The sequence below is a fragment of the Mycteria americana genome, chromosome 15, assembly GCF_035582795.1.
Source record: "Mycteria americana isolate JAX WOST 10 ecotype Jacksonville Zoo and Gardens chromosome 15, USCA_MyAme_1.0, whole genome shotgun sequence".
Taxonomy (NCBI): domain Eukaryota; kingdom Metazoa; phylum Chordata; class Aves; order Ciconiiformes; family Ciconiidae; genus Mycteria; species Mycteria americana.
The window spans coordinates 6,676,105-6,690,868 of record NC_134379.1 but is presented as its reverse complement, the minus strand read 5'-3'; the positions used below and the strand labels follow the sequence as shown (position 1 = coordinate 6,690,868).

The 14,764-nt window shown below is 63.7% G+C and overlaps 2 protein-coding genes across 2 annotated transcripts; both read right to left on the bottom strand.

Annotated features, from left to right (window-relative positions):
* Positions 1 to 2,290: 2,290 nt before the first annotated feature.
* Positions 2,291 to 8,951, bottom strand: SCARF1 (scavenger receptor class F member 1). The gene is made up of 11 exons (XM_075518224.1): positions 8,578 to 8,951; positions 7,801 to 7,862; positions 7,371 to 7,472; positions 6,720 to 7,245; positions 6,077 to 6,295; positions 5,859 to 5,987; positions 5,680 to 5,783; positions 5,368 to 5,479; positions 5,168 to 5,292; positions 4,832 to 4,972; positions 2,291 to 4,479 (listed from the first exon to the last, which is right to left on the bottom strand). The coding sequence occupies exons 1-11, from the start codon at positions 8,937 to 8,939 to the stop codon at positions 3,473 to 3,475; spliced, it is 2,889 nt and encodes a 962-aa protein (XP_075374339.1). The 5' UTR covers positions 8,940 to 8,951; the 3' UTR covers positions 2,291 to 3,472.
* Positions 8,952 to 9,993: 1,042 nt separating this feature from the next.
* RILP (Rab interacting lysosomal protein) lies at positions 9,994 to 14,733 on the bottom strand. Its single transcript, XM_075518223.1, has 8 exons — positions 14,432 to 14,733; positions 14,105 to 14,228; positions 13,542 to 13,663; positions 13,148 to 13,339; positions 12,512 to 12,681; positions 12,241 to 12,363; positions 10,875 to 10,958; positions 9,994 to 10,502 (listed from the first exon to the last, which is right to left on the bottom strand). The coding sequence occupies exons 1-8, from the start codon at positions 14,684 to 14,686 to the stop codon at positions 10,346 to 10,348; spliced, it is 1,227 nt and encodes a 408-aa protein (XP_075374338.1). The 5' UTR covers positions 14,687 to 14,733; the 3' UTR covers positions 9,994 to 10,345.
* Between the last annotated feature and the right edge of the window lie 31 nt (positions 14,734 to 14,764).

Below are 14,764 nucleotides of genomic sequence, written 5' to 3'. Positions count from 1 at the left end.
CGGGCAACGAGCCCTCGAGATGCCCTGGCCCCGGAGCACAGTGAGCTGCTCCGTGCAATAGGAGTCAAAGCACTGCAAGCCACGGGAGCGGCTCTGCATCCGAGCTCGCCGGGGCTCTGCCCTCTCCTTACGTTCCGTTATTTTTCAGAGCGTTCCTCTGCAGGATTTCTAGTCCTGCCATAAACCCGTCACTCAGCAGCGAGGTCCTGGGCCAGAGGAGGTGGCCATATATCCCTGGAAATCATTATAGGGGATTTTTTCTCGGCCAAAAGAGATGAAAACGGTGCTTATGCCAGGTAAACATATCTGAGTTGCTCAGCGGAAGCTGAGAGCCCGGACAGACGGACATGCACCCCCCACTGCATCCCTGAGAAAGGGGCAGGCTGCGGCGGGTAGGAAGAGGAAACTCCTCGGCCTTGGCTGTGGGATAAGGGTCCAATATTGCAACAGCTGGAAAGTAGATTTAAGCCAAAGCAAACGAACAACAACAAAAAAAAAGCCCAAAGAAAACAAGGCAGCCTGGATCGGTACCGTGTTTTTAGCAGAGGTAGAGGAAGGCTGAGACAGCACGAGGCCCCGGGAGACCTCAGCACCCAGACCTGGTCGTTGTGTCCAAGAAACATGAACTGTGATGGGAAGGAGCACGAGGAGGGCTCGGAGGCTGTTTGGGGACACGGGAACCCTTTGCTACAGCGAGGACATGGGGAGGCTCGGTTTTCCTATCCTAGAAGGAGAAAAGAAGCTATCAGGTGATCCACTGCCATCTATAAATACACCCGGGGAGTGAGTAAACATCGTGGAGAGAAAAAAAATAAAGTGAAGCTGAAGAACAGCACTGGCCCAAAGACACATTTATAGCAACTGGCCAAGGAATGAGTTTAGGCTGGAAGGGAGGTGACAGCTCCTGCCCGGCCACACAGGGAGGTCCTCAGCAGCCACGGACGGAGCCACTGGGGTAAACGACGTGGTCTTCTTCAAAGGCAGAGCTCGGACAGTTTGGGAAAGGAGATGACAAGGCTGTGGTGATGGGGGACAGACCCTCTTGGCCATGGGAGGTGGCTTGAGCCTCTGCTCCTACCTCCAGGAGGCCAAGAGCTGCCCCAGCAGAGCGCTCCCCAACACCTCTTTGCTTACGGACAGGACCTGCACACAGGAACCGCTTCCCACCGGCTGGCAGCAGGATTTGGAAAGTCAGAGATCCAGCACGGGAAGACATTAACCCCTCCCTCACCCACCAGCTCGGGCTCACAGACCTCCCGAATCCAGAATTAAAACCACGGCAAAGCCGGACCAAAGCATCCCTAAGAAGAAGACACCAGCGCAACCACGCTGCAGGCGTGTGCATGGGCAGGCACGCGCTGAAAATCCACCGCTTGTTTTCCTTGCGCCGCCCAGACAGGGTGAAGATGTTTTATCTTCAAGCAGGGGAAACATCCTGCCTCACAGCTCAGCCCGTGAACGTGAAAGTTTCTCGCAGTAGCAGCAGCGTTTTCTCAAAGCTGGATGCTTTGAACGTCAGGGAAGGCTGTTGGGTTGTTGTCAGCTATTTTTACATGCTGTACCCAGGGCAAACGGGCTCACGTGACATTCACTTCTGGCACAATGCTGCTCGGCTCACAGGCTGAAAATATCCAACCGATTAGGAAAAAATGGCTGCTTATAAATAAAATGTGGGACTGTTCCTGCCACTGTAATAAAATAGTGTCAGAACAAAAACTAGCCTGTGCAGAACAGAGGTCTGGCCAGGCTGCTGCTCAAGTCTTGCCAGGATGAGCATTTTCACTTGTATACCAGAATATTTGGTGTTATAATCACGGCAGTGGGTTATACCAGTGAAGGAAGAAGTGCTGCGTGCCCTCTGCAAAACTGGAAGCCTCACCCATGTGGGACCGTCGGGACTCGGTGCCTTGCGCTGCAGAGAAGCACCCGCGAAAAGCCAAAGGGAAAAAGCAAAACCCACTCTGTTTTCTGAAGCACCCCGAACCCTAAACCCCAACTCAGGAGTGCCGGACCAGAAGGATTCACACGGAGCTCCGCACGTGACGCGTGAGATGCAGCCTGCAACGTAGGTGCTCCGGACGCTCAAAGCCCACTCGCATTCCCTCTGCCCTCCGGTCTCCAGCACTGCTCTGGGCTCAGCTCCCTAAGTGAGAGTTCAGAATTCAACAGAACTAGAAAATTAAAAAAAAAAAACCAAAACCGGCAAGCCTAAGGCTGCCCACAGTTTCCACACTTTGGAGAATATTTTTGACCATGTTTTTTGATTCGGAGGGCAGCTGGGAAAGCCAAATCTTGAAGGGCTTTGGTAACATTTAATTTTCATTCAGAGGTTTTCATGCTGTGCGAAATAACAGAAAAATATACGAGAAACTTCTACCACTTAGATACATCTAAAACCAGTTCACGCTGCAAATCCTCTTTGGCGTCTCGACCGCCTTGCACAGGCAGCAGAGCCCTCGTGCCCATCTCACCCGCGCTGCCCGAGGTCCTCTGACTGCACTGGAGATGCTGCAGCACCTTCATCGCATCTCAGCCACCCGTCGTGACACGTTGCTGCAGCAGGAGCGAGACGTGGGAGATGGCAGGAGCTTAGAGCACCCATGGAAATGCCATTTTCCAGGCAGCTTTCGTCCTTATCAGGCCTAGCACAGTGCCGGGTGCACAGGTTGATGGTCACAGCCCGGCTGCCACGTTTGCTCTTGCACAATTGCAGCTTGGTATCGTGTGGAGTTTAAAAGGCCGTCGATAAATCCCGTGCTGTGCCATGAGCCTTTTCATGTACTACGCCTGTACATAGAAACGAAGGCAGCCAGAGCCTGCCACAAAAGCCAGAGCCATGCAGATAAACCCCTGCAGACCCAGATACCCTTCGAGATAAGCAGCTAAAATTAATTTTCGCTGAAGCTGCTTCTGACAGCCCACCATCTCTCCCCAGCCCGGCTCCACAAAATAATCCCCTCTAGCAAGAAGCACCTTTACAGCAAGAGGCTCCGAGCAGCATTACCAGAGCCGGGACAGGGAAAGGTGAAAGCTGATGGGGTTTTTGGTTTTTGCCCGTGTGTTTCCCAGCTGAGCCCCTAGCAGCCGCGCTCCCGTTTATAAGGAGGATGTGTCCCCAAACCCAATGCCGACAGGGACAAGAACGTGCCACCACTGCATCCAGAGCATTGCTGTCCCTCCAGGCTGCCGCAGACACAAAATGGGGCACAGAGGGCAGGGGGGAGCAGAAAACAGCCCTGAAGCACCACAACCCCATGGGGCTGCCGCCGCTGCAGCTCTCAGCATCACTCGTCCTGCCGGCTGTGCCGGCCAGCGAGGGTCCACACCAGCAACGCGGCGCGGAGGAAAGAGGGTCAATGGGCAGGGTTGATGCTTCTCCAGTTCACAGCTCGGAGGGGGACCTCAGCTCCCCCCACGCTGGGGTCGGAGGGCCCTCCTGGGCTCCCGCTGCCCCAGCCCGGGCGGTGGTGGCTCAGGTGGCTGCAGGGGCGGCCGGTGGCTCCTTGGCGGGGCCGGGGGGCGAATCGGCACTGCCGCTGATCACGTTCTCGTATTTTGGCTCTTCCTCCGGGGCAGCCTGTCCCTTCGTTTCGAGGCTGAGGACTAACTCAGGGCTTTTGCCCCTCTCCGTGGCACCTACATCATTGCTGGCCCCATCCTGGGCCCCGGTGCTTTTTGGCGAGGAAGATGCAAGAAGGAAGGACTGTCTCTTCCCAGGGAGATGCTGGTGCTTGCCAGGAGGTAGCTCGGTGGGAGCTCCTGGGACACTCTCCCTCTGCTTGCAGCTATTCACCGAGTCTCTGCACTGCGCCAGGGCCCGGCGGGGTGGTTTCTGGATGGCCTCAACGCTCCTCCTCACCTTGGGCTCCTCCTTTGCAGCCCACTTGCCCCTCTGCAAGCTGCCCAGCCGCTTGAGCACGGCTTGGACTGGTCCCTCACCACCCCCCTCCGCCTTGGGGTCCTGCCCGGCCGTTCCCACCATCATGTAGATGGTGGTGACGTTGGGCTCCTTCCCCTTCGCCTCCCAGCTGCCGGATTTTGCAGCCGCTTCAAGCGCCTCCACTCTCTGGGCCACATGCCTGGTGCCGGAGACCACCCGCCGGCGTCCCCCCGGGGTGGCCCGGGGCGATGGCCGGTGGCTTTCCTCCCCCTTGCCAAGGGGCTCGGGGCTCTCATAGCAATCGCTGGCTGGTTGTTCAGTGGGGGGCTCAGCTGCCGCATCCCCTGGCGCCGGGGACAGCTTGGATGGGCCCCACGGGGTCTTGGGCTTCCGCCCGGGGCTGGGGGTCTCCGCCGCCCCAAATTTCGTCCCCTCAGCAAAGGACACAGAGGGCCGCTTGGCCTTGGCAATGCTGGAGGTGCGGGGGATGGCGAAGGGCTGCGAGACGTCCTCGGAGTCAAAGGCAGACGGGTCCGGGAGCGTCTCACCGAGAGGGGACACCCCGTCCTGCAGCTCGGCCCCTGCCAGCAGCAGGACGCCTGTGGGAGAAAGGGGCGAGGGTTAGGGCTGCTGGAGCCACCCCCCTGCCCAGGGACACGCTCGGGGACATGGGGACAGGGACTGATGCAATAGGATTGTCCCTGGGAACGTTTCCCCGGCAGGAGGTTGTGAAATGCTGCTGCCCACACCGGGCACAGCCCATCACACGAGGCCAAGCACGGCCCCGGTGTGTCCTTGCAGACAGGAAAACGAGGGTATGAAAATAATTGCTGCCTGTGCCCAGCACCCATCCCGGGGATGCCCAAGGTTAAAAACAGGGGAGGATTGACTCCGGGCAGGCCAGAAGGGCTGCGGGTGGCCGGGGAGAGGAGGAGCAGCCATGGACGTCACCTTCTCTGGGAGGGACGGAGTACTCGGGTCCCTCGTTGTCGGTGTCGAAGGAGGAGGAGAAGGAGCTGTCTGAAACCCACGCGGCTGACGGCGGCTCGATGAAGCTGGGGTTGAAGGGCATTTCCGTGTCGTGGTGGGAAACTGGGGAGGAGAAGACACCCCGCTGAGCTCGGGCACCCCGGGGTGCTCGGGGCCGGGGTGGGACAGCAACATCTGTCCCGAGCTGTGCAGTAGGATGAGCGCAGGCTCCCCCCCAAACGGTGACGATGCAAAGAGCACGGGGTGGGGGTGACACCCTGGAAGGGCTGTCGGCAGCTCTGCTTTTTTTTTATTTACCTGTGACTTTGGGAAGTTTGTAGCCGCCCAGGGAAAAGCAAGGCATCATAGCGCTGAGGTTCGCCAGCACCCCCCGCACGTGGTGCTTCATCCGGGCCACAACATCGTCATCCGGCACGGCTGCCCTGCACAGGGAGATGGGCGTGAAGGGATGTGGGAGACGGGCTTTTGCATCGAAGGTTGCAAAATATAACAAATACCTGTCTCTAGCGTCCGCTGGGCCAGCTCCGCAGCAACAGCAGGTGACGCAGAGCAGCAACAGCAGGAGAGGGACAAGGATGGCGGCTGCCAGGGCCCCGTAGTCCTTAAAACCTGCATGGCGAAGATGGATTGAGTTGGCGTGTCCTGTGGCTGCCCAGCCCGTAGAGCCGCCCCGCACAGAGCGCGCAGGAGCTGGCAACCCGTGGCACGGCCAGGAGGCTGCGTTGCAGCCTCCCAACCACCTCCATCCCCAGCAAGGATGTTACGATCCCTTGGCCGCTGCCAAGGAGTAAATTTGAGGTTGCTCTTACTCAACACGCAGTCACCCCGCACGGGGTGGCAGGTCCCCCGGGAGCACTGGCAGGGCGAGGAACAGTTCACGCCAAAATACCCCTCCGGGCAGGTGTCGTTGCAGCTGGAAGAGAGAGAAAAGGAGGGAAATGCCCCCGGGAAGAGTGGGGCCCCGGCCCTGCCCCGCTCCCAGCATTACCTGGCTCCCCAGTAGCCCGCCTGGCAGATGCAAGCTCCTGACACGGGGTCACAGCTCCCCGCAACGCACTCGGGGCAGAGGAGCTGGCATCCATCGCCGAAGGTGCCCGCAGGGCAGGAGCTGTTGCAGCTGCCAAGACAGAGAGCGAAGCATCAGCCCGCTGCACCCCGGAGCAGGGACCCCCCCGCAAGGACCCGGTGGCCTGATCCCGGGCGTACCTGGGTCCCGTCCAGCCAGGCTCGCAGTGCGGGCAGGACCCGGTCTCTGGGTCACAGACCTCCCCGCGCCGGCAGTGGGGACATGGCTGGAGGCAGTCCTCGCCGTGGAAGCCGGGCGCGCAGGGCTCCTTGCAGAGGGTCCCGTTCCAGCCGGGCTGGCAGGCCAGGCAGAAGCCGTCCACGGGTGAGCAGGGCTGGCTGCGCTTGCAGCTCCCGCAGCTGCACGGGCAGAGGGGCAGTGAGGTCTTGACATCCCCCGGCCCCCCTGAAACGCAGGTTTCACCCCACACCGGCGTTCAGCATCAGTTTGGATCACGGGGAAATACTCTACAGCACTTAATGCGCTGTAGTAGCGACGGGGCGGGAGGCAAGCAGGGAGAGATGCTGCTTTATCGCCCTGGGGAGCGGTACCCAGGACAAGCAGATTTTGGGGTGACACCAGCACTTTCTGCTGGCATTAGCAGATATTTCTTTTGGGGCAACACTGATGCTGCATCCAGCCAGGGATGCTCAAACCCCCCAGAACAGGTCTCCCTGCCCAGCCAAAGGGACAGACACGACTGTGATGACTTCCCCCCCCCTGCCAAAGGTCTCACTGCGGCCCCTGGACCCCCTCAGGACCCCCCCACTGTCCCCGGCTTACCTGTGCACACACTGAGACCCGTATTTCCCCGCCGGACAGGAGTCCCGGCAGCTCCTGCCCTGGTAGCCGGGGCTGCAGCTGCAGTGCCCGCTGAGGGGGCTGCAGGAGCCATGCACGCAGTCGCAGCGCCGCTGGCACGCCGGCCCCCAAAACCCAGCCTTGCATTCGCACTTGCCCGTCTCCTGGGCGCAGGGCGAGAGGTTGCAGGAGCATTTGAAGCTGCACCTCCTGCCCCACCAGCCCGGCAGGCAGCGGCAGTGGCCGGTGAGCGGGTCGCAGTGGGAGGTGGCGGGGTTGCACTGACATTGCTTCTTGCAGGTGGGTGCCCACCAGCCCGGCTCGCAGCGGCAGGCGCCAGTGAGGGGGTCGCAGTGGCCGTGGGGGCCGCACTGGCAAGGGAACTGGCAGAGCCCTCCCCAGTGGTTGGGGTCGCAGGTGCAGCGCCCGCTCGCCGGGTCACAGCGCCCATTGGGGTGGCACGGGCAGCTCCGCTTACAGTCGGGGCCCCAGTACTGCTCGGGGCAGGCTGTGAAGGGAAGGAGACGGCGAGGATGAGGGGTGACGGGGAAGCCCGGCAGCCCCCAACCTCCCCCCCGGGCATCCAGGCTGGCAAAGGGGGTGGCAAGGGCTGAGCCCTGGGGAAATACTCACGGGAACTGCAGTCTGCTCCGAAGAAGCCGGGTTTGCAGAGGCAAACTCCGGGTCTCACGCACACCTCATCCACCCCGCAGGCGTTCTCCCCCTCGCACAGCGCTGTCGGCAGCGGGGCAGGCACGTCAGCGCACGACGGCCCCCCCGGGCTCACGCCCCTCTGCCAGAGCACCCGCCACCCGGCCACCTCCCGCCGAGGCAGCCTTCCCGGGGAAACCGCCATCCCGCTTCCCGCTCCATCTCTCCGGCCGAGACGCAGAACCGTTCGCAGCTCGCTCGGTGGGCGTTTGGGGGTCCCCACCGCGCAGGACTCCGCCGCCGCTGCTGGGGGAGAGCTGTAGGGCTTCCCCCCAACGCCCAGCGCCGCGGAGGAGCCACCCAGCCGAGCGCGGGGACCGAGCTTTGGGCTTCGTCACCATCCACCACTCACCGGCCATGCACTCCCGCCCTTCCCGCTTCCACCCGGGGCAGCACGCTGGGCCGGCGGGGAGCCTGCGGGAGAGACCCGGGGGCCATCAGCCGGGGCCAGCACGGGTTCGCACGCAGCTTCGCAGCTTCGGCTAAGGCGAAGTGAACGCAGGCGCTTGCCCCAGCTGGGCCTGGCGGGCGGGGAGGCGGCGAGGCCCTGGGAGCATCGCTCCGGAAGGAAACCAGCAAAATAGAAGGAAATTTAAGAGGCTGCAGCCCGAGTGGGCGGCGGGGCTGGGCAGTGGGGCAGGCCTGCCCAGCTCTGCTGGGACTGCCGCCACGGAGCCTGCGCCGGGTCCCCGATGCTCTGGGAGCAGCTCAAAGCTTCGTCAGCAACTCAGAAAAAAGGCACTGAAGGGAAGGCAACCAAAGGCGCTGCCATTGATGGCAAGACCAACGGGAAAGGCAACGTAGCAGCAAAGCAGAGGGGACGGCAGCTCCGAAAGCCCTTTGGGGTTTGCTATGCCTATGTTTCCCACCTGGTGCACGACCAAAGTTTTGCCAATGCTCCCACATCCCCGCGTTGCCCCGTGTGTTGCGGGTACATGAGAAATAACCCCTGGAGAAGGGGTCTGCGTGCCCCGACCACGCTCCCCGGCATCGCCCCAGTCTCGGCACCCACGCGATGCCAGGCTGCAGATTTCTGTCCGTGGAAGGACAGACGGATGATGACCCCCTGGGGCTACTGAGAGGCCCCAGGAGATGGAGGGGCACGAGCAGGGACCCCCACGGCACCTACCTGCAGACGTTCCTGCCGTCGGGGTCGAGCTCCTGGGCAGAGCTCTGCACCCACAGCCACAGCTGGAGGCAGAGGATGGGCCGGGTGCTCCCCATCCCGGCGGGGCACAAGGGCCCAAGTCCCGGCAGCTCCCCAGCCCCGCACCGGCGTCCGTCTGTCCCGTCCGTCCAGTCCCTCCCGTGGTGCGGCCTCTTCCTCCCGCCAGCCTTGGGTTTCTTCCTGAGGAAACGCGGGAGGAGGCGCCCCGATTCAGACGTCAGGGGTGCGGCAGGGAGGGGGAGGCAGGGAATGCTGCCGCATGGGATGTTTTTGGCCCTTGCTGCCACCCCAGTAGCAGAAACGGGTGGTCCGAGGCTCGGCATGGCCACGCAGGGGTTGGCACCCACCCGAACATCTCACCCGCGGTCGTCCTGCTCCCCGTGCCATCCTTCATCTCCCCAAAGCTGTTTTAGCCAACGTCCCCCCAACCCACATGAGGCATCCGCTGCCAACCCCTGCCCCGACCCCTGCGATCTGCCCCACGGCACTGCCGATCCCTGGCAGAGCCTGAGAAGCGGGGTCCCCACGTCCCCCCCGGGGACACGGCGTGCCCCAGGCTGGCCTTTGAACCGCTGCTGGCCGCCATCCCAACTCGCCGTCTCCCCAGGAGCTTTGTGTCAGCAGATGCACAGGAAACACCTTTTTCCTACCCAAGGCCGGCTCGGCTGGCGGGGGGGGGGGGCCGGGCTGGAAGCGCGTTGTTCCCCCTGCCACGCGGGACTTAACTCCTCCGCACCCAGCGCTGCAGCCCCTGTAGCCCCGCTCCCCATCGTAGCTGACCCCCAAAAGGGGCTCCGGGGTCTGGCACAGCACGGCCGGCCACAGCCCTTTGCATCGGCGCACGAAAAGCGACGGCTACGCTGGTAGAACCGCGACCGAAGCCTGGCAGCATCACCCAGCCCTTCCCAAGCAAGGACAGAGCGGAGGCCGCGGTGGGTACCTCGGAGGAGAAACAAGAGACGTTTATTTCTGACCCCAGTTCTAGAGCTAGAAAGTACCTGACCTGAGGGGACCGACTCGCCCCTGTGAACACGAGGATTCTTTCAGTCTTCCAGTTCCCAGTAGCAGCAGGGAGAGGTCCCAGTACAAAACCGATTCACCCCACGACTGAAAAGTGCAGGAGCGGCACTGGCGGTGCTGATCCTGACTGCTCCCAGACACGGGAGCACCCGGACACCCGGTGCAGCGTGCTCAGCCCCTCCCAGCCGCGCGGTGACCCCAGGACAGCACCCAGCCGGCCGGCCCGGGCACCCCAACTTGACCTTCACATTGCAGGGATGGGGGGGAGGTACGAGCGGAAAGGGGTGAAGCGAAATACCCCCGCAGGGCAGGATCCGGTGACGGGAGCCCGGGCTGCGAGCAGAGGCGCTTAGCAGACGGGAAGAGCCCTTCAGGGTGCGGCAGCGGGAAGCGCGTGCAGACGCCCGCCGCGCTGAGCAGCACGGAGAAGTGGGGAGCGGGGGCACGGCTGTGCAGAACACGCCGTGGGCACAATAAAAGGGCGGCCGAAGGGCAGAGATGCCCGAAGGTGCCGAGCCGTCCCGTGCTGGACCCGCACCCCGTGGCCGAGCATCCCAGTGGATTTGCAGGAGGACTGCCCACGCTGCGGCTTCGCCGTCACCAGGGCGGGGGGGAAGCGGCCAGGGCTGCTGTGCCGCTCTTGAAAACGCCAGAAGAGGAGCCAGGAAGCGCTGCTGCGAGGCCAGATCCAGCTCCCGTTCAGGTGGGGTCAGAGGGGCGGCGTGGCTCTGTCGGGGGAGCCAGCCGCCGCCTGGCTCTCTCCCTCCCGCTCCAGCTGCGTGTCCAGCGAGTCGATGATTTCCCAGGCTCCAGAGCAGCTGGATGCGGGGGGGTCTTTGCTGCTGCCCTGATACCACGGCCCAAAACTGCAGAGAGAGCAGATAACGGCCGTGGGGGAGAAGAGCTTTCCCAGGGAAGCGGCCAGATCCCAACCTCCCTCTGCATTTGGTGGCAGCAGCAGGACGCAGCCCGGCTGCGAGCCCCTGGGAGCGTGCAGCACCCCTGAGGCGGCACCCGGGGCTGCCCTTGCCTGCCCGCGAGGCAGATCCCCCCTGAACAAAGCGACCCCCCTGCAGCGGCATCCCTGCCAGCCCCACGCCGGGCAGCCCGGCTCCGTCCCCGTCGTACCCTGCAGGGCAGGCGCCAAGCTCAGCAGGCACCGGGCCGAGCCCCAAACCTCCTCTCCGCCAGCAGAGCCACCCGTCCCAAGCAGCACCGGAGCACGGGAGCGAACTTACAAGGTCCTAATTTTGGATTCGGGAGGCTGAGCATCCACACAGTCTGCGCCGCGAGCTGGGAGCCAGGAGCCCTCGTCTTCATCGCTGCAGCACAAAGGAGCGGGGGAAAAACCTGCGCTGAGTCACGGGCTCGCCACGAGCGAGTGCCAGAGCCACCCCGGGGCTCCCTCCCGAGACGAGCAGCGTCCCCGCGGAGCCGCACGTGCGGAGGCGGCCGCAGAGCCAGGGGCAGACGGACTGGAGCTGCTGTCCCCATGACTCACTGTCGGGCTGTCACCTGCCACAAACCCACAGCCAGCCGTAGCGATGCTCGTGTCCCAGACACAGCCACGTTTCACGGCAAGCCCAACCCCAGCTCGGTGATCTCAAGCCACAAGGCTCTTCAGACACTGGCTTCAAACCCCCCGGCGCTTGGTCAGCGGACGGTGCGTCCCCGGTTGCCACAGCAGTAAAGTCTTTAGGCATCTCACCCCACACGGCAAGCGCCCGCTTCTCCAGGGGAACAGCCTGGCAACTGGCATCGCTGGCTGTGGCTCGGGACCGAGGCGGGTGACAGCCAGGCCTTGCAGAGGAGCAGGGTGACACACGAGAGGTGACCGCAGGGCAGCATTCATATGGCAGAGGCTATCCTTGCCGGGCAGGGAGGCGAGCAGGCAGGACCCAACACCCCCAGACTCCCCCGCTGCCAGCAAAGACCCCGACGCAAGCAAGCAGCAGGTTTCAGTAGCACAGAAGAGCTCAGCCCCCTTCAGACCTTTATTAAAGCCCCTCAAAGCCCGTGAGACGCAGCTCCCCCCATGCCATACAGCAGCTTTAGCGCAGCCTTCGCCCCCCGCCACCAGCAGACACGCAGAGCCAGGGCTGGAGCCTGGCAGGGTCCTCCCCGCCCCATCGTGAGAAGTCTGTCGGAGCCAACGCTGCCCACGAACGTCTTGCAGAGCCTCCAGGGAACACCGCTACTGCCATCTTCAAAGGCTCTCCGCTGGACAGCCTCCAACCCTACAGCGCAGGGACCGGCCTGCCCCGTCCGGTGGTCCCGGTGCCACCACCTCGCCTCCCCTTTTGCCACATCCACGCAGGGACGAGTGGCATTTGGCCAGGCCATGTGTGACTGGTGACAGGGACACGCAAATGGCAGCAGAGAAGAGCCCAGCCCCTGCGGTGCTCCCAGGGCTAAGCCAGAGCAAGACATTCACTGCAGACACTAAACCTTTGGTCTCCGGAAGGAGGCAGGGAGGAGGCAGCTCTTGGCCTGGGGGAGTTCCCTTCCAGGGCGTCACACCACGTGGAAACACCGGAGCCCGCCAGCCGGCGTCCGCCCTGCATGGGACGCTCCCCATCCTCCCTCCCGGTGAGCAGGACTCACCTGCTCGCCGACTCCTCTGCCGTTCCCAGCATTTTGGCTCTGATTTTTTTTCTCTGTCTTTTGATAGTCGACTTCATCGCATCCAAGAAGAAGCTGGGAACTCTCTCTTTGTTCAGCAGCTCCCTGGCAAAAAGCATCCAGCTGGTTAACCGAGAGCCTGGCAAAGAAATCCGCACCGACTGCGCCGGGAGCAGCCTCTAATGGCCCACGGGTGGCTGCAGGGACAGGAGGGACCCGGATCGCTGCCCCACGCCGCCGTGGCAGGACTCACCGCTGGTAATAGGCCAGCTCCTCCTGCACTAAGAACAGGTTGGTCTTGAGCTCATTCCGCTCTTGCAGGATCTGCTGCAGCTCTTCCTTGGAGAAGCAGCAGTGAGCAGGGCTCCTGCCCGCATCCGCGTCCTGGTGCTGCGGCTCCTCCGTGGGCGACGGCGCTCCTTCCTGCGGGGACAGAGAGAGTCAGCAGGCAAGCGGAGACCCCGAAGCCCCCACCCAAAGGCTGGGTGCCACGTGCAAGCAGAGATGGAAAAGTCTCAGGAATAAGTTTGCTAGCCTGGAGCTCCTGCAGCCCTCCAGGGACCACCGTGGCTCCCCAGCTCAGCCAGCACCCGCCACCCATCACCACACACGGCAAATCCTCCTCATCCTCTGAGTCCCACCCGGCTTTTCCTCCCATCACCTCGCCTTACTCGCTCCTGCCTCCACCCCTACCAATTTTTACGGACAAGGCGTTACTGGCATCGCAGACACCACGCTGTTCAATTTTCAGCAGTGAGGCTTACTCGAGCAGCCGTGTCCTGCTGGCAGCCGGTGGGTCTGGGCGTGCCAGGAGCCCCGCGCAGGGACGGGAAGGTCAGATCAGCGTTAGCGATGCCCTGCAGCAGCGGGACCACGGGCTCGGACTCACCAGGCTGGGCTTTGGCCGCTGGATCTCAGAGGCGGTCCTGCTCCTCCTGTTCATTTCCCTCTGGGTTTGCAGCATCATGGCCTCCAGGTCTGACTTCTTCTCCAGCGCGCTCTTGAGCTGAGCCTGCACCACGGCCACCTTGTGACGCAGGTCCTCGTTCATGGACATGAAGCGATGCAGTTGCTCCTGCAGCTGGAGGGCCCGGGACAGCCGGGAGTGAGGCACGGCATCAGCTCTGGGTCCCCACCCAGGGACATCAGCGCATGCAGAGCCACAGGAAAGGCATCTGCCCCAGCAGGCTCACCAGACGCCACGACAGCCCCAGGGGGAGGTGACGTGAAAGCAGGTCCCCAGGCCCTTCGCACACCACACCCACGAGCTCCCACACGCTCACCGCCTCTGTGTCTCGGCTCTTGCAGACGATCTCGTGGGCCTGGGCACGAAGCTCATCCCTCTGCCTGTCCACCACCTCCTTCAGCCGCAGCATCAGCTCCCGCTCCTTCCGCGCCGTGCTGTCTGAGCCCAGACACGGGTGGACAGGCGTGAGTGGCCCCTGAGACCCAAGGACTCCCCCAACCCCACAACGCTATGGGGTTTCTTGATGCTTCTGCAAAGCATCGTTCTACTATTGCTCCTGGTAGACAGCAGAGTAGGAACAGTGAAAAGAGGGGAGCCGAGAGCTTTAGGCTGTGCCCGACGCATCCTTGTGCTGGCAACAGCAGCCTGCACCCTGCGTCTGCCCCCACCACCCTCCCGGGGGCTTGCGGGTGCTCTGGGCGTTTGGGGTCCCTGTGGCCGGCAGAACGAGACAGTGCTCGTGCTCCCTGGTGGGACAGGTCTCCAGGGCTGGGCAGCACAGAGAACAGGTTCAGCCCTGTACCAAGCCCGCCGTCCTCCAGGGGAACACCCCGCGGTGGTGGTGGTGGGGGGGGACCCTGAACCCGCCGGGACACCCACCTTCCTGGGACTGGCTCTCCGCAAGCTGCCCGAGGAGCTGCCGGTTCTGCTCCTCCAGGCGGGCCAGGCGGCCGTGCAGGGCTCGCTCCCGGCGCTCGGCCTCCCACAGCCTCCGCTCTGGGTCCTGGGGGACGGGGACAGCCGGGTCAGAGCCACCCCAGGGGGGACGGGGACAGCCGGGTCAGAGCCACCCCCGGGGACGGGGACAGCCGGGTCAGTGCTGTCCCCACGGGCACTCCTGCGAGGACAAGCGTGGGCCGGTGCCACCCCGTAGGGGACCCCCGACGGAAGAAGGGTCGGACGAGCCCCCCCCCCCGCCCCGCTCACCTCCGCGTCCTGCCGCCCGGCCGGCGGTGCCGCCGCCTCCCCCTCGGCGCCCGCCGGGGCCACCAGCGCCTCCAGCAGCTCCAGCAGCCGCACGACGGGCGGCCCCAGCCCGGCCACGGCCTCGGGCCCGAAGCGGGCGGAGAGGCGGCGCAGCTCGGCGCCCAGCGCCCCCGCCATGCGGTAGACGTGCGGCGGGGCCAGGCGGCCCGGGGGCGTCCGCCACAGCGGCTCCGCTCCCCGCCGCGGCTCCGCCATCGCCCGCCGCCGCCGCCGCCCGAGGCCCCGCAGACGCCCCGCTCCGCTCCGCTCCGCCCTGCCCCGGCCCGCCCCGTC